Below are 22,560 nucleotides of genomic sequence, written 5' to 3' on the forward strand. Positions count from 1 at the left end.
CTCATGAGGTAGTCACCCAGAATGATTTTCAGACGATCTTGAAGAAGTTCCCAGAGGTGTTGAGTGCTTGTTGGCTGCTTTTTCTTTATTCTCAGGTCCAATTCATTTCAACTGGATCTTAAGTGGATTTATTTCAAACAAATAGATTTTACATAACCTAGAGGTGTGTTTGAGGTAATTGGTCTCTTGGAAAACAAATTATGGTCCCATTAAGTGCAAACCAGCAATGCTGGTTAAGTGTACCCTCAATTTTGACCAAGTCTCCAACAGTGTCACCAGCACAGCACCCCACCATCACACCTCCTCCTCCCCCATGCCATGGAAACCACACATTCAGGAACCTTCTCTATGTCTAACAAAGCAGTTAGAACCAAAAATCTCAAATTCACACCTATCAGACCAAATTGTCCATTCCATTCCTTTTGTTTTCTTGGCCCAAGCAAGTCTCTTCTACTTGTTGTTCTTCCAAAGTCATTTGACCATGAAGACTCACACAGCCTCCTCTGAACAGTGGAGGTTGAAATATGTCTGCCATTTAAACTCTAAGATGCATTTTTGAGAAAAATAATAATAATAATTAATGTGCAAAAGAAAATGGATTTTGGGTGTGGTAATTCTAATAAACTTATCCTCTGCAGCAGAGGTAGCTGGGAGTCTACAAACTTTAAAAAATGTTGTGATATGTTTGTATATTTCAATTCCTGTATTTTACTGGTACAGACAGAAAACCCAGACAGGACCAGAACAGCTTTTCTTTTTATTTTGAGTCCATTTATAACATAGTAAATTTACTTAAAAAATAATAAATAACTCAATGAAAATGTTATGAAATAATAAAATAGACCTTCATTGAAGGAATAATATACGTTACTGCTTTTTCAATATGTTTGATACATGTAATATACACAACTGGAATGCACATATAAAGTTTGTGTCATGTGACAATGCATAAAAGATTGAAGGATCTAACCAATTTTCCAAAAAAATAGAATAAATCATGCTCATATCACCTCAGGTAATATAGATGTTCAGTAAATGCATTATGTCACAAACATGACTAAAATATTTTTTAAATTAATAATTAATTAAGTATAAATTACTACAGAGAACGATGGGAAAGCGATATTGACTGTTATATCATAATACTCAAAACAAATCGCAACAATCCTACTTGCTTTGGACAAAAACAATTTAGTGAATACCATAATGATTTTCTAACAGGCAGAAGGAAATGTATTTAACTGTCATGTATTTGACTGGCTGTAGGTGAGTCAGCCAGACCTACCATACACAAATCAGAATAATAATTTGCCTAGTATGTATCCCAAAATGTTTGAATACTTATTTATTTGGTCTGTATTGAGTTTGTATTTTTGCTACCTGGGAAAAAATGCAGTTAGAAAGATCCTGATTAAAATAATATATCCATTTTAGGTAGCTCTCTCCTGGATATAAGGTGATAGTGGTTTTCAATAAACAGCAATTCATTAAAACAGGCCATAGCCATGTCGTTTGGACTGGTTTAGTCCCTTATTCTAAAACTAACCTTTTTCTGCTTTGCTTCAAAGCCCTGTCAAGAAAGTTAATAGTGTTTGTCATTTTTCTGTCATTCTATTAGATCCCAAATGGCTGAAGTTCCAGCACAGTTTGGTTTTTATCCAATTTTTAAATCCAATTTTTAAAAACTAAACTAATGGCATTCAACTATTGGGCTACTTAATGACTTAATGATGAGAGGACTCACCAAACCATGCTAGACGTGTGCCCTTCAAGACAGGTTTCAAGTTAAACTGTTCTTAGGTGAGTTTAGCACTCCTGGTACACACATTCTACGAATACTGTCTTGGGCCGCTTGGAAAAATCACACTTTTCATCATCAACAACCTTCCCAGTGAAATCAGTGCAGTCCACACTGCGATTCCGATTCCCACGACCACATGTTCGGGAACACACAGACCATGGGCCTATTTGCCACATGGGACATGGAAGATCTGCACAAGGCCTGATGTCTGCAGGTCGGAGGTCTTTGTCACAGTGTTTAGAATAAAAGCCAGCATTGTCCTTGCACTCCACTGTTCTCCGAGACCATCCTGAACCACAGGTTTTGGAACAATCTGACCACTCTCCCACTACCCACCGTGGAACACCGAAAGGATGCATAAATGGCTTTCCTTCTTTTGGTTTACTAAAAAAGATGCCTTTAGGGATAAAGAATGTATATTTGATCTTTGCTGGGGTTGTCTCTCCAGTGGTGGACAGGAGTTGGATGGTAATGGCTTCCTTGAGTTGGCGAAAGCTCTGGATCCGTTCTAAGATGGTCGCTGAGCCACTATACTTAAGCACAGCACCGTTAGCCGGAATGTCCTGTTCGATAGTTGACACAGAGAAGTTGCCGTTCAGGATGTACTCACCATTTTCTTTTTTGATAGCTAGGTAATTCCCATCATGTTTTTTGGCGTTGTGGCTCCGCTGCTTAATATCAATATTGGTGGCGCCTATTGGGATTGTGACAATATCGTTGTACCCCTGTCTGCAAAAAGGAGAGTTTAAATTAGCAATTGACATTAACTTATTATCACAGCAGTGACTATTGTATTTCATTAAAGTTAGCATTCTTACAGGATGTTATTATATGAGCCTGATATCTTCCTGCAGCTAAGGCCATTCCCACCACATACACCACACTTGTCAAGCTTCTTATTGGAGCCAATCTGGAGGTCACAGCCAGCTTTAATGCACTGGCCTTTGACACAGATTGATGTGGAATCTGGGCTGCACGCTGTTCCATCAATGACCTAGAGTTAAGAAGTATTTATATTTAGAACTTTAAGCAAAGCTTTGACCTTAAAACAATGGTGGCATTAAGTAATCTACAACATGAATCTCAGATATCTATATGATCAATATGATTTCAAGGATCTGTATTAAACTTGTGAAATAATGAATACATTTATACAAGATGGTCCCCGAGTTACAATGGTTTGACGATTTTTCGATCCTATAGTGAGGATAGACATATGACTATATAGTAAAAATATTTTATAATTTGTGGCTCACTGTCACATAAAAATATACCGACCAGGCATAATTTTAGGGCAAGTGATCAGGCATAACATTATGACCACCTGCCTAATATTGTGTTGGTCCCCCTTTTTGCTGCCCAAACAGCCCTAACCCATCAAGCATTAACTTGTTCAGCAATTTGAGCCACAGTAATTCGTCTCGCCCCACGTAAATCAATGAGCCTTGGTTGCCCATGACCCTGTCACCAGTTCACCACTGTTTCTTAGTTGGACCTCTTTTCATAAATACTGGCCACTGCAGACCGAGAACACCCCACAAGATCTGCAGTTTTAGAGATGCTCTGACCCACTCGTCTAACTATTACAATTTGGCCCTTGTCAAACTTGCTCAAAATCCTTACACTTGCCTATTTTTTTCTGCTTCTAACACATCAACTTTGAGGAAAAAATCTTCACTTGCTGCCTAATTTATCCAACCCACTAACAGGTGCCATGATGAAGAGATAATCAGTGTTACTCACTTCACCTGTCATAATGTTAACATGTTATACTGTTATGCCTGGTCAGTATACACTGTAAAGTTTATAAAGTACGGTACTGTAAATGGCCCTGTTTTGCCAAATTTTATACAGTATACTACCCTATAATGAATACCATTCTATAAGACTCCTGGGTAAGCTAGGCCATGTCTCGACTTACAATGGGGTCACAGGAACGTATCTCTGTCATAAGTCGGGAACCAGCTGTACATTTGCAATCTATTTCTGTAAAGCTGCTTTGGGACAATGTTTATTGTTAAAAGCAGTATACAAGTAAAATTGTATTTAATTGGGTACCTTGGGTTCAAAGACTCTGAATTCACTGCTACCTCTTGCTCTACAAATGAGTTTGCATCGGTCCCGTGGTGATACACCAACATATTTCGGTGTCCACTGCTTGACATTTCCATGAATATCAAAGTGATTGGGCTTGTTATACTTCTCACACTGTTCTTCACGGAAGCTCTTTCCTGTAATTAACCACCATTTCATATTAAAGCAAGAAACCTACTATGAAGAACAAAACTATTTAGCACTAGCTCTCTCTAACAGTTCTTCCTTCCAAGCTTTATTCAGCAGTAGCATTTGAGTGTTACATACCATGGCTGGTTTCACAGGCCTGTGTATTACAGGAGTGATACCGAACTCTTTGTCCCTCGCAGTATTTTCCTTGGTTCTGAGGAGTTGGCTGATTACACTCTCGGTATGAGAACATAACTCCTCCACCACACATGCGTGAGCAAGGCTTCCACACTCCCCACTCTCCCCAGCCTCCGTTCACCACCTCCTACAGACACATGCAACCAATGAAGCTAAATCACCATGCTCTCTCAAGTTATATCAAGAATATCAAGTTTTAATTGGATCCGTTTTAAGCAATAAAAATATAGACCAATAATGACTTAATCGAGATTCATACAAGAACCTCATGAAGGGTTATTTGAGAAGAAGAAAAAGAAGCGGTAGAGGAGGAGAAAAAGAAGAAGCAGAAGAATATTAATAATGGTGTTTAACACTACATTATTATACTGTACTATTATTTTCTGATTGTAACATTATTTACCTTTGCTACCATTACCTCCTCAGATGCAGTACAAACACCATGTAGGCACTTCCTGTTAGGGGCACAATCTGTGCCATCTGCCCAGGGTAAACTCCCATTTCTGGTGGTACACAGAGACGCTCCTTCCTCCTGGCACCACAGCTGGCTGCACACCTCACCAGCAGAGGCATTTTGACAGTGTGAGAAATTCTCTCCATAGATCTGCTGGCATTGGTTGTCCAGGCTATAAATCACACCCGGCAACTCGGTGGGCAAGATCAACGTCTTTTCAGGGGCATCTAGTAGGCAGTCTCCTATTAATAAGTAGTAAGGAAGAAAGGACGGTAAATCTACAGTGATGCATATTGTGCAATCGTAGGAGCGTCTGGCTCTCTTTGCTGACGTTTAGGGAGGCCTGCAGGAATGCACATCTGGACGAATAAGCTAAGAAGAGAAATCCAAACGGGAGCAAGAGCCATATCGGAGAAGATTACCTACAGTAATGTAGGAGGGAAGTCCATATTTGGTCAAATAAATGTAAATTAGTTTACTTTTCTAAAGGAAGCAATGAAAGAGTTTCTTATGTCAGATAGATTTCATTTAAAAATCATTCGTTCCCAACTATGCTATTAATCTGCGTATCTGCATTATATCTTCAGCTTAATATTTTTCTAAATGATTGTACTCCCATTTTACAGAAAAAGGGCAATAAGAGGTCTTACAAAGTTCAGTTTAGACTCTTATTGCTGTCCTTTTTTTATATTGCCGAGAAAATGTTGGCTTTTGCTTTTTATGATGATAAACTTATCAAAATAGTTGTCGGTTTAGTCAGATTCAGCAGCACAGCTGTGTAAAATAAAAGGCTTTCCTAATAAATACTATTACTTACTTATTGTACATTATGTTGTACATTGATGATAGACACTAAATCTTACATCAATTACACACAATTATGTACATACCGTGGCCATTGTCGAAGAACTCTGTGATGTAGAATGCACTGCAGGGGGACCAGGGGGACTTCTTTTTGAAGCTGGAATATACAGGAGCCATAACATGGTGCTTGGGCTGAGTTCCAAAATACCTCTCACAGTTTTTGGAATCGTCATGAGGCATGCTCATCACGTGGCCTACACAGAACATATTAATTCCTGGATGCAATGGTATTCAATCGTTGTTTGCAGATTTGTTTGAGCATAAAAACACGGTCTGTTAGTACGATTTAACTATGTGCATACCTAATTCATGTGCTATTGTAAAGGCCGCTTGTATTCCATTGTCTTCAATAACAGAACAACTCCTTTTAGGGTCACACATGGTCCCTACATCAGCAATGCCAAGTGTGTCACAGCTCTGATGGCCACAAATATCCTTGAAGGAACAAAAACAAATAGATTTATGTATCAGCTTCTCTTCATAACAATGGAAAACGAAAATTGTTCATTTCAGAAAGTTCAAGAATGAAAGATTTCTGGCAGACAGCAAACTTATCAAACGACAAAAAGAGTCCTAGCAACATGCCTGTAAACTTTTTAATCCATTTCCCAACATAAGACCCAGCCACACATAAATTGAATCACTGCTGGACAGGACACAGCTTGTTAACCAAATTCACATGTTTACACCTTACAGAGGGCCAGCACAGTAGCAAACATGCACCATTAGTTAAACTGCATTGTCTGGACTAAAAAAGAGTTCTAGCTTCATTTTTTTCACCTCTCTAGTGAATAGCAGAGCAGTGTCGTAATGCTCAGGATGCCTCTGGCTTGATGGATTGAACTGCTGCTGCCAAGAACAGAAATTACGCAGTGCCAAGCCTCCATTACTGGAGACAGATGGTCCAGCCTTCTCGTCTTCCACTATCAGCAACTTCACTACCACCATGTTCAGCGAGTTTTTAATGCTGGGATGCTTGTAAATCTGCGCAGCCACGGACATCAACATCAAGACATAGTGCTGTTAGTAAAAAAGAAAAGAAAAATGGCTCCATATTAATCATGACTGCGAAGCCTTTTTTGTAATATGTGATAATTAGCTAAAATCATTTTTCTTATCTTACGATTCAACATTCCAAAAAGATGAGATCGTCTACAGTTTAAAATAGCTGCATCATCATTCAGCATGGAATTCCCATAAAGCACCTCTTCAAAAAAAAAGGATTAATGCAATAAATTGTAGATTTATTTCCACAGACCTCTCACATACTGTAGGTGGGAACTGCACAATACAGACTTGGCTTGTGTCTACGATTTTTTTGTTCGAAGAAAATTGAGTTAATTGACTTTCAATTCAAGTCCAACCTTGAATCTACATTATGCTTTTCCTCTATCCAGATGGTGCATGCATTTACACTTCTGCCTATAATCTGCAAACCTTCCTCAGAAAGTATGATTTTTGCCCTTCTGGGATCATCATAACACTTCTTTGGAAAAGAAAATTGCTTAAAAGTAGACTAATACTCATATAACTCAAATGTCTATAGAAAATATTGACTTTTGCTTTATAAACTTCACTTTATATCAATTTTATTGTCAATATTCGTTTAGAATAAAATCCTATAGAATGTGTTGTTTTGCTAAATGTTCAGTGTCGGATTACTTTCAAACGGTTACAGAGCATTTTATAGTGTCTAATAAAGAAACCATGAGAGCCACGAGGCAATTGAGATGACAGAAAAGGATTAGGACTATGCGAATTTGTTGTGTGAATTGCAGCAACAGATTTTGACTGCAATTTCCAGGTCGTCATCAGAAAAACAAAGGATAGCGTCAACAAAATATACTCCATGCTAAAATTCTAGTTCGACAATTGCACTCTTTGTCCGTATGATAGCAGAAAGGGAATTATTTTATGATCACATTGTCTGGTGTCACCTAGATAAAGGCAAGTTTGGAGTCTCGTTCTTTTCAAGGCTCCTTCCTCATAGTGCCTCAGGTAGTTTTTTGTCACTAATGGCCTTGCTGATTAGAGGGACAATTTATAGGCATATGTTTTGTTTTGTATACCTGTGGCAATGTCCATTATCCTTTGCTCTACACACTTAACACTGCACTGAACTAGAAATTATATATACATATGGAAACACTAATACAGAATTACTCCAAATATCTATCATGATTATAGATATATATATGTTGTCCACTAATGTTAGATATAATCCAGCAGAATACATTCACGTAATAGAGCAGCAATTTTATTTCTCTCTATTGATCTAATTGATCTCATATCTGCTCACGTATCTGTTCACTCGCCTTTGTGTTTTCTCCGTAGAAGCTCGACACTGACGCGTCCGCCACCACCAGGGTCTCGATAAACCTCGGCACGGACACAAAGCGCCTGCGTCTTGAAGAGCCTGAGCTGACCCTCCGTGGTTTTCCTAACATCTGGGAACTTTCCTCATCTCTTTTTAATGCGTCTCGAAGTGTTTCATGCAGATGTTGTCTTGTGATTACATGCGGCTGCTCAGTCGAGCTGTGCGTCGTCCCCGTGCCAAAGCGCTTGGGCTTGATCTGATACTCATCTCCATCCAAAATGAACGATCCTACAATGCCGTGACAGAGACTAACCGACACCACTGAATTATCATTCTGGTCCACGGTTCCTGTAAAGAAGCAGGCTTGCAGTTCGGATCCAGCTGTTTTCCCCATGCGCACATCTGTTAGGTCGGAAACCGACACCTGTCTCTCAGCTGTGGATAAATCCTTCTCTCTGATATGATACACTTGCAGTGAGGGGGATATAAAGCTCGTGTCCGGTTGTAGATTCAGTGTGAAATTGCGCCCGAAAGCCGAGAGGAAAAAACTCGGATGATCTTCGTTTTTCTTCCCAACGCGTCTCCCGGTGCGTCCTGGTACGGGGACAGGGACGAACTCCTCTGGTCCCAAATCCTCAGAAACTCTTTCACTGTATACACAAGCGGCTAAAATGACAAGGGAATACCAGGGGCACATTTTATCTGACAGTCAGATCAATAGTTTTAGGCGCAATTGATGCTCAGCGTTTTCTCCTGCGCTTTTATGTGAACCAGCTGCGCGTTCAAAATGACCAGGTTCGGGCACCTTGGTGTTAAAAAAGAAAAAAGAAAGAAAGAAAACCAAATAATTATCCAGCTTATGCTTTCATCGAAGACCTAATGCATATTCCTGTTTGGTCCACATACACTGATTGAGACAGAGGACGCTATAGATGCTGTGTGCCAGATGTTCTCTCTTGCGCTTTAGTGCAGTGGATGTCCACTACAGAGACTCTCTTTATACTGTCTACGTCTGGTGAGAGAGAGAGAGAGAGAAAGAGAGAGAGAGAGAGAGAGAGAGAGAGAGAGAGAGAGAGAGGGGGAAAAAAATTGGTATTAGAGGCTATTTTTAATCTCTGAAATAGTCTCTCCTCCCACTCATATCTCTGGTGCAATATAAAAACTGTGTCCTGCACAGCCGCAGTGTCCAAGAGGAACTATTAAGTCATTCTCTAACCTCACAGCTCAGATTGTCATTTATTACTGTAGAAATATTACACTTTTAGAAACATTTAGACATCTGGATCGTCTTCTTCTTGATACAAGACCAAGATGGTGTATCTACTAAAAGCCTAATTATATGTCAAACAGTCGCATCAGTTAATGGGCAACACGTCTAATTCAGTGTACCTTTAGGATATATGTGAATCTGTGGTAAAATTCTGATTATGAAATTGAATCTAATCTGAATCATCTATAGAAAATTTGCAGCTGGAATAAAGCTTCACATCCACCAGGAGGCGGTAGAGAGTTTTCAAAGGCAATCACGCCACCACTTGATGACTTGTAAAGGTTGAGGCTGTTTAATTCATTACATCATTTAAGTAAAAATAATAATAATAAAATAGAATCAGGCTATTACTTCTGCTGGTCAAGTGAACATTCCATCATTAGAGCTCCATTGTGGCATTAAAAACAGCGTGTTTGTTACATGGTTGCTAGGAACATGGTAGAAGTTCCAGGCTCAAGGATGGAACCAAGTACTGTTTTTAAGTTCATGACATGAAATCCTTTCAATTTGATATTCATTGTATCTTTAACTTTAGAAACGGAGTTATGTTCTTAAGTTATTTGGTGAAATGGCTTTTCTCTTTGGCTGTACTTTTTCTAATGGTCTCATGGATGAATTGTGCTGTTTGTGTTGTGATTTTTTGGCTTTACTCCTCCATTAAATAAAGAAATGAAGTTCAGTATCCTTATTTAACATAAATGTATAAACTTTATGAATTAATATGGCTCAACGTCATACTTATTACTATTATTATTATCATTATTATTATTACTATTATTATTATCATTATTATTATTATTATCATTATTATTAGTAGTAGTAGTAGTAGTAGTAGTAGTAGTAGTAGTAGTAGTAGTAGTAGTATATTCGACATTTGGGACAAAAGAAAACATGAGTCTCAGGGGTAGGGTACATTAAGGTTATTAATAGGTTTAAAATATATAGATAAATGTTTGCTTTAAAAAAAATCTGTAATAGAACAGATGCAGTTTATATTACTGGTATTTCTTTTATATTCTGTGCTTGTCTTCTTAAAAAAAGCTACAGTGATACAAAAAAGGTATTGAGAAAAGACCCTTTATTCACTCATATAAACATAAATTCCAACACATTTGTTTGTTTGCTTGTTTGTTTGTTTCTTTATTTCCTACTCATCTTCTCAGGTATGGAATAGTGTATGGTCAGCATTTATAAATAAATGAATTAATTAATTAATAACTAAATAAATAACATTTCTGATTGAAATGCACAGACCAGTAACCAAGCATGAATTATATATTTTATATATAGAAAACAGTTACAAACCTCCAACACCAGAGGGCGAAAACTTGCTTTTTTTTGTTAATCCATTTGGCGCATCTTCGTGCATTTATTACATTTGGGGAAATTCTTAGTGTATATAACTAAATAGAATCAAATCAAATGAAATACAATAAAATGTATTTGATGCCAGATATATTTGCTCTATAGCTAGAGTTTTATTTTATTTTTTATTTTTTTATTAATTAATTAATTTATTAATTTATTTTTATTTCGTCTACATGATCTGTGGGAAAGTGCGATTTTTTTTTCAGCATTTTTTTATTTTTATTTTTTGTATCATGCATTTCCACTTTTTATAATTTCCCCCATAAGTCAAGGCCACGCCTGAACGTCACACTCGCGCGTGCAAAACCAGTATCCAATCATCTCCACGAGCACTCTGACGTGAATTGTTACATATGACGCAATAGATGAAACTTGACTGCAGGGTCTGCAGGATCTGTACAGCCCTGGATTATTGGGTCGTTTGGTCATGCAGTGCGCCGGTGCAGGATAATGAAGACATGCGACTGAAGGCATTGCATGTTCTTGCACGGTGTTCCCGGAGCGCATCTCTGCACTAAAAGAACAATGTCGCTCCAGATGTTGTTTCCCATTTTAAGCCTGTTCCTTATGACTCATGCATGCACGTGCGTCGAAATGGATTTTTGCGAACTTGTGCGACTTGACAGCGCACCCCGAGAGCGCGAGCAGATCAGACCGAATGGCAGTGTGGTTTTCCAAATACACGCTTTCCAACAGGTGTTCAGTCTGAACGTCGCACCTGACTCTAGTTTCCTCGCGCCTGACCTCGCACGTGTCTCCGCTCTGCGCCGCTGCTTCTACTCCGGGGATGTGAACTCGGACCCTTCGTCCTCCGCGGGTCTCAGCGTGTGTGGAGGAGTGCGCGGTGCGTTCTCTTATAACGGCATGGAATACGATTTTCAGGTCAAAGCGAACGAGACAGTTGATGCGTTTGGAAAGACGTACGTGATACGCCGCCGCCGCACTCTATATAACGTCACTTCAAGATGCGGAGTGACCACAGGAATGAACCAAGTTACTGCAGATTTAGTGCAAATACCCGAGCGCGTAAAGGCGCACGCCAAAATGCGCACCAAAGCTCCTCTGAAAGGTGCTGACAGATCCAAAAGGTTTGTTTCATTACCCAGGTATGTGGAGGTGTTGATTGTAGCTGACGAGTCCATGGCCAAGTTTCATGGGGACGACCTACGACATTACCTTCTGACCCTCTTGGCTGTTGCTGCCAAGCTGTACAAACACCCAAGCATCATGAACCTTATCAATATTGTAGTAGTGGATATGCTGGTGATTCATGGGCCTGAGGAAGGACCCCAGGTTTCCAGCAATGCTGCTCTGACGCTGCGCAACTTCTGCACCTGGCAGAGAAAGTTGAACAAGATGAATGACAAACACCCTGAGTACTGGGACACTGCGATTCTCTTCACAAAACAGGTAAGTAACAGGACCGGGTCACTTGATTGAATCGCAGTGGGCAGTTTTTAACTTGTTATTGAGCAGAATGAACAATTATCCTCAGGAAATTTCCTCACATGTCTACTCAGGACTACCAAATTACATAAACACATCCATTTCCCACTTTTTTTGCATTTTTATAAACTTCTACTAAGGGGTTACTTTAGATTTTAGAACATGATTGTGAGGAAATACTCATTCAGTCACAAAAGCACTAGTCAGGTAGTGATGTCGGGTAAGGAGATCTCCGTCAGTGTTCCAAGTTTAACCCAGAGGTTTATTGGACCTCATTTTGTCCTCGGGGGCACTGTCATACTTGAACAGGATTGGGCCCCTTCGTTCCAGTAAATTGTAATGCAATAGCATATAAAGACATCTTATACCTATCCTGTGTTTCCTAACTTGGTGGCCGTTTGGAAAAGAATCACATATGATCAAGGTGTCCACTCACTTTTGGCAATATTGTGTATAATTTTGTCTAATGACCTTAGAATCTAAGCTTCATACAGTTTCCCTGATCCAGTGAATTAGTAAAGCTCAAGGGTGCTTACAAGAGGTCTCCCAGGACCAGGACAAATCACACACTACAGAATATAGCTCAAAAAATCTATTTTTGTTATTCATTCAAAGCTGCAGATTTAGATTATACACACTGCAGCATGTGCGGGTATGTGAGAATGATCCACAATGATTCAAATGGTTCATTGATCAAAAATGTTTCAGTTATTCATCCTAAAATAAGCAGCCTCTTTAAATGTGGGCGAATGTTAACCCCAAGAAGTGGTGAATACCTTTTAATTATTATTGCTATTCTGTAATGGTGTTAATCTGTCATTCTCTGAATGCTATTTACATTCATGGGAACTAGTATGAGAATACGTAAAAAGAATACGTTTATCCAAAAAACGCATGCTGCAACGGTATAGAGAGTACATATACTACAGCCACAACGAAGACTTACTACAGAAAGATACAAGCGAACCTCTTAACAAGCAATGTATGCAGAATATGTGAGAGACAAAAAGGGAGAGAGAGAGAGAGAGAGAGAGAGAGAGAGAGAGAGAGAGAGAGAGAGAGAGAGAGAAGAAATCTATGGAATTCCCCCATGACAGTAGTAGTAAAGTGCTTGAAATATTCGAGTGTGACTCAAGTGTTCACAGGGTCAAGGCTACTTATTGCTGTGAAATCATTAAGTGACGCATTTAATCCCAAGCTCTTGTGAAGGAATAACCTTTCGTTTTCAAGTAATAACACCATGCTTTTGCGGTAGACTGATTCGTGTAGTGTATGTAATATTAGTTTGATTATAAAAAATACTCTTGATCTCATTGCATAAGAGTGAATCTATTTTAATATACTGTGAGTTAAGTGGAGTATAGGCCTTTAACAGTTGCTGGACACATGCAAAACTATGAACCCAAGCATTAATATGAATACATTATGAAAAAGAATTTACTATAAATTTCCATTTCCGTTAACTTCAGTGCTATTACTATTGAATGAATAAACGATTCTGTAAAAGCCCTAGTAAAGTTTCAATTTTATTACAACCATTCACCCTAACAATTCTTTATTCATGGAGGCGACAGCTGGCCATACCATGATCATTCTTCTCTCATCTGTGTTTTGACTGCAGATTTTCATGCACATTCTTGGCCACCCCTGTTGGTCATTTAGAATTGCACTACCTATTATTTGGCCGGACAATAAAACTCACATTCCAGTTTGCTGATCAGTACCAAGTGACCAAAAATCAAAACCCTGTGATCACATATTTCAGCCACAATAAAATTCAAGCCCTTATCAGTGTATTTAGTCAGACCACTTAGCCTGCTTAAAATAACACTCACATTACATTACTTCTTGCATGAAATCTCTACATACTGGTCATGGGCTTTGCAAAATTCCAACAGGATTTGTGTGGGGCTACGACCTGTGACACTCTGGGCATGGCTGATGTTGGAACCATTTGTGATCCCAAAAGAAGCTGTTCAGTTATTGAGGATGATGGCCTACCCTCAGCCTTCACCACAGCACATGAATTAGGTAAACTCTATTTTTGTTTCTTGTAAAATAATGTACATGGTATGAAAACTGGGCTGCAATCGTTATGACATCAGTTGTTGGACCATAACTGAAGTATTTTCTCTCAAGGAGTGTGATTCATGACAAAAGTGATGACAGCGGATATTAAGCTATGTTATAGAACATTTCTTTAACAATGTTAAAGTAGTACTGTAATGAGAACCAGATGGGAAAATGCTACCATGTTCTAACAAATACATTTATTTCTTAGTGCATGTGCACTGCATGCAAAATGAAACAACTTCACTGTAAAAATACTTTACAATATAGGCCAGTTCATCGCAGTGATTATTTTCATGTCCAGGCCATGTCCTCAATATGCCACATGACAATGTGAAGGCCTGTGAGATGTTTGGGAAACCAAAGGACAACCACATGATGTCCCCTACCCTTATCCAGATTGATTACAACAGTCCCTGGTCCAGCTGCAGTGCAGCCATTCTGACTAACTTCCTAGATTCTGGTCATGGTAAGTCCACACAGGCTGCTTGCATAGACTTTTCCTAACGTGCTAGATGTTAGTTCTCTCCCATTAAAGCAAGCATGGCCAAACAATGCAAGACTAGCATCTAGACATGGCTGCTCAGACAGTTACAAGTTCAAGTCCAACCGGGATTGTTTTCATTTTAATTGTACATGTATAAAAATGGATGTTAGCTCAGCAGTACTACATGCAGTAGTACTTCAAGTGGTTAGTGTGTCCTATTACTGATAAGTGGGCCAGTTCAGAAACCGTTAATCAAGATGGCAGACAACTGTGGGCATGCAACATGGTAAAGTTTCTTGTAAACAAAGGTGTTAAACCCACATTTATTTTCATAAGACTTCAAGCACAATACTGTGATGAGACGCACAGCCACAGCAAGACATGTGAGTCAGCCCACAGCAATCATTCCAGTGAACTTTCAGCACGTGGAATAATCCAATGATCCTTAATAATCAACACATAACCTGTCATGAAGGCATAGTGTCAAATCTTTCTATGCCAAATCTTTCCAGGCATTAGTCAAACACTGGGATAAGTGTATAAATGTAGCGGGGATGTATGTCAAAATATACATGCAGTTTTCGCTCCTTCGTTCTTTTATTTTATAAACTCAAAAGTCCCGGTTTGACCTGAACACATATTGTAGTTCAAACTATCTAAAACAGTTTGCATAGACACCACTTTAGAATTGTACATATTTATAAAATAAAAGGCAACAAAAAATTTTTTTTGGAGGTTCCAGCTAATCCGCTTAGACATTTATTAATTTAATATGGAAAGTTTGCTATATGTATGCTCGCTAGCTACTAGATACTAGCTAGCTAGCTAGTATCTAGTCGCTAGCTAGAATCTAGTAGCTAGCTAGCATAAATATAGCATACTTTTCATATTAAATTAATAAATGTATTTGTTGCCTTTTATTTTATAAATATGTAAAAGCTAGCTAGCTAGCTAGATAGATATGTGTAAGTATGGTATATGACCAAAGTTTTGGTCTGTTTCCAAAAGGTGACTGTCTACTAGATAAGCCCCAGAAGCTGCTCATGCTACCAGATAACTCTCCAGGGTCTGCCTACAGTCTTACCCACCAATGTGAGTTGGCATTCGGCTCTGGGTCCAAGCCTTGCCCATACATGCAAGCCTGCTCAAAGCTGTGGTGTACAGGAACGGCCAGGGGTCAGTTGGTGTGCCAGACTCGCCACTTCCCTTGGGCTGATGGCACCAGCTGTGGCAACAACAGGATATGCTACAGGGGTGCTTGCACAAATAAGGACACCACCATTAAACCCATGGTGAGAGCATGAAAAAAGTCATAATATTGCTCCAATTTTTTTTGTTTTGTTTTTAAATCAGGTACATACATTTCCTCGAGCTATATTCCTCTTTAGAGAAAGCATATGGAGAAAACAGATCTTAGACCAGGGGTCCCCAGACTTTTTTCTGTGAGGGCCACATAATTTTGGGCCGGAGTGACTACAAGTATTATTTTGAAATTTTATTATGTTTTAAAATGTATTTATTATATGTATTATTACTATAATAATGACATTTTTTCATATTCATTGCTATTGAAATCAAAATGTTTATGTTGAATCTACTATTCTGTTGGTTGGTAAGTGAATGTTAATAACTTTTTTAATTTTTTTTCTTTTATTTTAGTATGGAAGCCAAACTTTTCCTTGTCTCTGGCATTGTTAAGAGCGTGGTTCCAAATATGGGGCCAGGTCGTATTAGACCTGCGGGCTGTAGTTTGGGGACCCCTGTCCTAGACAATAAAAAAAATTAACATAAAACTGCTAATATATAGTTTTTCCAAATGGAATTCTGTAAATTCTGATTGGTTTCTAATGTTTTCTATCACAGGTAGATGGACAGTGGTCTAAATGGGGGTCATATGGATCATGTTCTCGAACATGTGGAGGAGGAGTTCAACTGGCAAGAAGGGAGTGCAGAAGCCCTGTTCCTGAAAATGGGGGCAAATACTGCCAAGGCCTTCGTGTAAAATATCGCTCCTGCCACCTGGAACCTTGCAAATATTTAGGTAAGCAAGATGGATTTTCTTTAGACCATCTCTACAAGAGAATGTGTTTCATTTTGTCTGACAGGCACAGGGATACTTGTAAGTTTATATTTCTTTGTGGCAATGTGATCCCGAATGTGTTTATAAAATTGTACTGATGTTGCAATACACTTGGCAGGCAAAAGTTTTCGTGAGGAGCAGTGCGAGTCCTTCAATAACTTCACTCTCAACACCAACAGACTTGGACCTTCTGTGATGTGGGTCCCAAAATACTCAGGAGTTTCTCCAAAAGACAGATGCAAACTTATCTGCAGAGCCAGTGGCACCGGATACTTTTATGTACTTGCGCCAAAGGTGTGAACGTCATACTCTGTCAAAATGTACACAACCTCAAGTATCAGTGAAAGGGGCTGATTCTTATGAAGCTTATCTCTGTCAGTGAGAGGGACTGGTTACATCAGTGTCAAGTCTGGAGAGGAAAGAGTAGCTGTGCACAGAATGATATGCAGCTGTAGTGTATCAGTCAGAACCTGCTCAAAATAAACAAATTACAGACTGAAGCTCTCAGTTATTGATACTCCCATTGTACTTTCCAGAGGCTGAGTAGTTGGAATGGTATGGTATGTTAAACCACCTCCCTTCAGAAAAATCAGTTTTGTATAATGTAACACCTTTTATCCCTGTCTGAGTGTTCTGTATTCACTGATATTGTAAATACATTGGCCATCATGGTTGTTAAGCAGAGTGCATTGACGGAGTGTTTTATCTATTTGAGCAGGTTGTGGATGGAACACTCTGCTCCCCAGATACTTCAGCAGTCTGTGTTCAAGGAAAGTGCATTAAAGCAGGTTGCGATGGAAAGCTGAGCTCCAACTTAAAGTTTGACAAGTGTGGTGTGTGTGGGGGGAACAACCAGAACTGTCAAAAAATCTCTGGAGTATTCACCAAACCTGTGTAAGTGTAATTTATGGTGTTTCCATATTTGGACATTATGGATAAGGCAGTAAACCAAATATAACAAGTGTTCTATTTTATTTTTTTTTTTAGACATGGGTATAACTTTGTGACCACTCTACCAGTTGGAGCCTCAAATATAGACATCAGGCAACGTGGTTACCGTGGTTTGGTAAATGATGACAACTACTTGGCCATCAAGAACATTCATGGTCAGTATCTTCTCAATGGAAATTATGTGGTCTCTACTGTTGGCCGACACATCATTGTAAATGGCACTACACTACGCTACAGTGGAACATCCACAGCAGTGGAGAAGCTGCAGGTAATGAGACCACTTCAGGAGCCCCTGACAGTAGAGATACTGTCTGTGGGGAAAATGACACCTCCCCGTGTGCGCTATTCCTACTACATGAATAAGGAGAAAGAGGGGAAGAATCAAAAGAAAGAAGAGAAAAAGCATGTACAGAACAGCGTTCTGGATGACAAGGCGCATCTAAATAAGCTAGCCTATCAAAAACCTTCCAGTAAATGGGTTACCAGTGACTGGGAAGAATGTTCTGTGAGCTGTGGCAATGGCTTACAGAAAAGACTTGTCCAATGCCTGGACTCGAATGGGAAAGTAACTGCATACTGTGACAGCACTGAAAGACCTGGTTCTCAGAAGGCGTGCGGGGACCCTTGCCCTATGTGGAATATCGGTGAGTGGTCTGCTTGCTCAAAAAGCTGTGGGAAAGGTTTTAAGAAACGGCCTCTACACTGTATCACTAAAACCAGACTAGTCTTACCCAGAAACCACTGCTTAGGCAAAAGGAAACCCCAAGAACTGGATTTCTGTATTGTACAAACATGCTAGCGACTTGTCAAGACTCGCTGGAACTCCTTTAAGCGTTGCGGACATACTCTGTAGAACTGTTGTTTTCAGTCTAAACAAACCTCTTTGATTTATGTTTGCTGTCATTTGTGTCTCTCATGGTACCTCACCTGTGTACCATGATTCAAGAGAAGACACTGACTGGCGAGACTGTAAGACATGCAAAATTGAAAAGACTAAGGGGAAAAAAAATTGTATTTTGTGATGATTCTAAGTCACACATAACCTACCTCGTGACACATTGGAAGATAAAACAAGGTCATTTGGTGTATCATAACATTCAACTTTTTGTGTCAAACATAAAATGACCAATGCAAATCAGTGACATAAATATGGTTTATCTGATCTGCTTGAGTTAAATGTATAGCATTGCACTACCAAGTAACATATAAGTCTGTCTAAGTACTGCAAAATAGCATTCCACTAGAATGCATGCTTATATTCATTAGACTTAGACTTAGATATGCTTTTTTGATCCCTTTATTGAAAATGTAAATGAAAATTGAAAATGCATTACTACATTTAGAATTAAAATTAAAATGTATTACTACATTTACAATTAAATAGCCACACAAGTTAAAACACCGTCAAAAATTTTTTGTCACAAAATATTTGTCATTTATGTATAATTATGATAAATTGCATCTAAATGTAATGTGTCAAATACTGTATTTTTCATCAGAGTGACTATTTTAGCCTAAGAAATTGAACACCCCTTTGTGTACTGTTTCATTATCTGCTGTATTCAGGGGAGATTTTAAGACTTAACCATCAGAAATGTTTAGAAACTGTTACTTTTTCTTTTTAAAAAGAGTTTCGAGCATTAATTCTGTATGTTGTATTTTTTTATGTAGTAGGAAGCACTTATTATTGTTACCGGTTTCCTTTGTATACTGTGTATACATTATTTTAACTGTGCATAAATAAATATTTATGCATGATTTGAAATTCTATTTAACTTTTTGAAACAAAGAGTATAAAATGTAAGAGATTGGATATTCCCAAGCAACAGAGAGTAAAGTGTTAGATCATTTTGCCAAGCTGCAATCACTGATCTCTGAGACCCTGTTGGAAATTGCGTACCACACATTGTAATTTTGCTGATACAACTGTTAGGATACAACCTAGAAAAACAGCCACAGCCTACCACATGCCTAATAATTTTTTTCTATTGTCAAGGAGAATGGAAACCACCCCTGTATTTCATACGTCTAACTGCATAGGCAGCTAGCTGTGATGTTCTGTACATGCCTAGATTGAAAGTTTCTTCTTCTTCTTCTTCTTCTTTCGGCTGCTCCCATTAGGGGTCGCCACAGCGGATCATCCGTCTCCATACCACCCTGTCCTCTACATCTGCCTCTTTTACACCAACTACCTGCATGTCTTCCCTCACCACATCCATGAACCTCCTCCTTGGCCTTCCTCTTTTCCTCCTACCTGGTGGCTCCATCCTCAGCATTCTTCTACCAATATAATTCATGTCCCTCCTCTGCACATGTCCAAACCATCTCAATCTTGCCTCCCTCACCTTGTCACCAAAACATCCTACATGCGCTGTCCCTCTAATAAACTCATTTCTAATCTTATCCATCCTCGTCACTCCCAACGAAAACCTTAACATCTTCAGCTCTGCTACCTCCAGCTCCACCTCCTGTCTTTTACTCAATGCCACTGTCTCTAATCCATACAACATCGCAGGTCTCACCACAGTCCTATAAACTTTCCCTTTCATTCTTGCAGATACCCTACTATCACAAATCACTCCTGTCACTCTTCTCCACCCACTCCACCCTGCCTGCACTCTTTTCTTCACTTCTCTAACACACTCTCCATTACTTTGCACTGTTGACCCCAGGTACCTGAACTCCTCCACCTTCTCCAGCTCTTCTCCCTGCAACCGCACCACTCCACTGCCCTCCCTCTCATTCACACACATGTATTCTGTCTTACTCCTACTGAGTTTCATTCCCCTTCTCTCCAGCGCATACCTCCACCTCTCCAGGCTCTTCTCAACCTGCTCCCTACTCTCACCTCAAATCACAATATCATCCGCAAACATCATAGTCCAGGAAAACTCCTGTCTGACCTCGTCCGTCAACCTGTCCATCACCAATGCAAACAGGAAAGGGCTCAGGGCCGATCCTTGATGCAGTCCAACCTTCACCCTGAACCAGTCTGTCGTACCTACTGCACACTTCACTGCCGTTACACTGTCCTCATACATGTCCTGCACCACCCTCACATACTTCTCCGACACACCTGACTTCCTCATACAATACCACAACTCCTCTCTTGGCACCCTGTCGTACGCCTTCTCTAAATCCACAAATACACAATGCAATTCCTTCTGTCCTTCTCCATACTTCTCCATCAACATTCTCAAAGCAAATAAGGCATCTGTGGTGCTCTTCCTCGGCATGAAACCATACTGTTGCTCACAGATGGTCACCTCTTCTCTCAGCTTGGCTTCCACTACTCTTTCCCATAACTACATGGTGTGACTGATCAACTTAATTCCCCTGTAGTTACTGCAAGACTGCACATCTCCTTTATGCATAAAGATCGGTACCAGCACACTTCTTTTCCATTCCTCAGGCATCTTCTCACCTTCCAAAATCCTGTTAAACAATCTGGTCAAAAACTCCACTGCCATCTCTCCTAAACATCTCCACGCTTCTACCGGTATGTCATCTGGTCCAACCGACTTTCCACTCTTCATCCTCTTAATCGCTGCTCTCACTTCCTCCTTACTAATCCTATTCACTTCCTGCTTCACCAACTCCACATCATCCAACCTTCTTTCTCCCTGATTTTCCTCATTCATCAGCTGCTCAAAATACTCCCTCCACCTTCTCAACACACTCTCCTCACTAGTCAACACATTTCCCTCTCAATCCTTTACTGCTCTAACTTGCAATACATCCTTCCCAGCTCGGTCCCTCTGCCTGGCCAATCGGTATAAATCCTTTTCTCCTTCCTTAATGTCCAACCTCTCATACAGCTCCTCATACGCCTTTTCCTTGGCTTTCGCCACATCCCTCTTAACCTGCTGCCGCATCTCCTTGTACTCCTGCCTACTTTTCTCATCACTCTGTCTATCCCACTTCTGTTTTGCCAACCTCTTTCTCTTTATGCTCTCCTGCACTTCCTCATTCCACCACCACGTCTCCTTGTCTTGCTTTCTATTTCCAGATGTCACATCAAGTACTTTTCTAGCTGCCTCCCTCATCACTCCAGCAGTAGTTGCCCAATCATCCAACACCTCCTTAACACCACTGAGCCTCTGTCTGACCTCTTCCCTGAACCTCACACTACACTCTTCCTCCTTCAGTTTCCACCATCTTATTCTTCTTTCAGTCCTCACTCTACTCCTCTTCTTCTTCGGCTGCAAAACCATCCTACAGACCACCATCCGATGCTGTCTGGCTACAATGTAGCTGTCCCCTGCCAACACCTTACAGTCTCCAATCTCTTTCAGGTTGCATCTCCTGCAAAGCACATAGTCCACCTGTGTGCACTTTCCTCCACTCTTATACGTCACCCTATGATCCTCCTTCTTCTTAAAATAAGTGTTCACCACTGCCATTTCCATCCTTTTAGCAAAATCTACTACCATCTGCGTATGAGGAGGTGATACGATGTTGCGAATAGTTAATTAACACTGCTCCTTTTCCAAATACATCATGTGTTAAAATGTTTTATTCCTCTTATACCACAGCAATTTCTCAATGCAAATGTTTCATGAGTTTATATACTGATTGATATATATATATATATATATATATATATATATATATATATATATATATATATATATATATATATACAGTATATATATATCAGCCAAACTTTTCTCAGTACCCACACATCACACTCATGTTGTTCTTTACTTTTGTTGGCACAAAATGAGAAACACAACCGTGTCTAGAGTGTCATTCCAATTTGCCTTCAAAAGGAAACTAAACATTGCAGCACAAAGCAAGGTTTATAAGGACGACTTTTTCCAAGGTTGCAGTGATAGAACTTGGGTGGCAAAAGGGGGAAAAAGTCTGCTTAGGCCTGTTAGTAGTAGTGTAGTCACTTATTTTATAATTTAATATCAGCTATTATGTCATTTCCTCACTTTGATTATTCAGTCATTTATTAGATTTAGATACCTGAATAATGAACTGGATTTTTTTTTTTAAAGCAAGGGGACAAAGGGGATAGAAAAT

The 22,560-nt window shown here is 39.5% G+C and overlaps 2 protein-coding genes across 3 annotated transcripts; one reads left to right on the forward strand and one right to left on the reverse strand.

Annotated features, from left to right (window-relative positions):
- Positions 1-743: 743 nt before the first annotated feature.
- Positions 744-8,866, reverse strand: LOC310730592 (A disintegrin and metalloproteinase with thrombospondin motifs 8). 2 transcript variants are annotated; one of them, XM_083549620.1, is made up of 9 exons: positions 7,856-8,866; positions 6,321-6,560; positions 5,843-5,975; positions 5,567-5,734; positions 4,641-4,918; positions 4,163-4,349; positions 3,860-4,032; positions 2,620-2,795; positions 744-2,530 (listed from the first exon to the last, which is right to left on the reverse strand). In XM_083549620.1, exons 1-9 carry the CDS (start codon positions 8,552-8,554, stop codon positions 1,807-1,809), a joined length of 2,778 nt encoding a protein of 925 aa, XP_083405746.1. In that variant the 5' UTR covers positions 8,555-8,866; the 3' UTR covers positions 744-1,806. The 2 variants fall into 2 exon arrangements, with proteins under 2 accessions (XP_083405746.1, XP_083405745.1); XM_083549619.1 differs by having other exon boundaries at positions 4,626-4,918; positions 7,856-8,864.
- Positions 8,867-10,863: 1,997 nt separating this feature from the next.
- On the forward strand, positions 10,864-19,294 carry adamts15b (ADAM metallopeptidase with thrombospondin type 1 motif, 15b). The gene is made up of 8 exons (XM_083548808.1): positions 10,864-11,905; positions 13,840-13,972; positions 14,316-14,480; positions 15,507-15,790; positions 16,362-16,539; positions 16,697-16,872; positions 17,297-17,472; positions 17,566-19,294. The coding sequence occupies exons 1-8, from the start codon at positions 10,973-10,975 to the stop codon at positions 18,326-18,328; spliced, it is 2,808 nt and encodes a 935-aa protein (XP_083404934.1). The 5' UTR covers positions 10,864-10,972; the 3' UTR covers positions 18,329-19,294.
- The last annotated feature ends 3,266 nt before the right edge of the window (positions 19,295-22,560 follow it).

Source organism: Silurus aristotelis (assembly GCF_946808225.1).
Source record: "Silurus aristotelis genome assembly, chromosome: 8".
NCBI lineage: Eukaryota > Metazoa > Chordata > Actinopteri > Siluriformes > Siluridae > Silurus > Silurus aristotelis.

What these genes read in the sequence shown, in the direction of transcription:
- LOC310730592 (XM_083549619.1), bottom strand. Translation starts at nt 8,554, where the DNA reads ATGTGCCCCTGGTATTCCCTTGTCATTTTAGCCGCTTGTGTATACAGT. An exon ending in TCTACGGAGAAAACACAAAG is followed by an intron (nt 6,561 to 7,855) that starts GCGAGTGAACAG and finishes TTTTACTAACAG; the next exon opens with CACTATGTCTTGATGTTGAT. An exon ending in GTTCTTCGACAATGGCCACG is followed by an intron (nt 4,919 to 5,566) that starts GTATGTACATAA and finishes ACTTATTAATAG; the next exon opens with GAGACTGCCTACTAGATGCC.
- adamts15b (XM_083548808.1), top strand. Translation starts at nt 10,973, where the DNA reads ATGTTCTTGCACGGTGTTCCCGGAGCGCATCTCTGCACTAAAAGAACA. An exon ending in ACACCACCATTAAACCCATG is followed by an intron (nt 15,791 to 16,361) that starts GTGAGAGCATGA and finishes TTTCTATCACAG; the next exon opens with GTAGATGGACAGTGGTCTAA. An exon ending in TTTATGTACTTGCGCCAAAG is followed by an intron (nt 16,873 to 17,296) that starts GTGTGAACGTCA and finishes CTATTTGAGCAG; the next exon opens with GTTGTGGATGGAACACTCTG.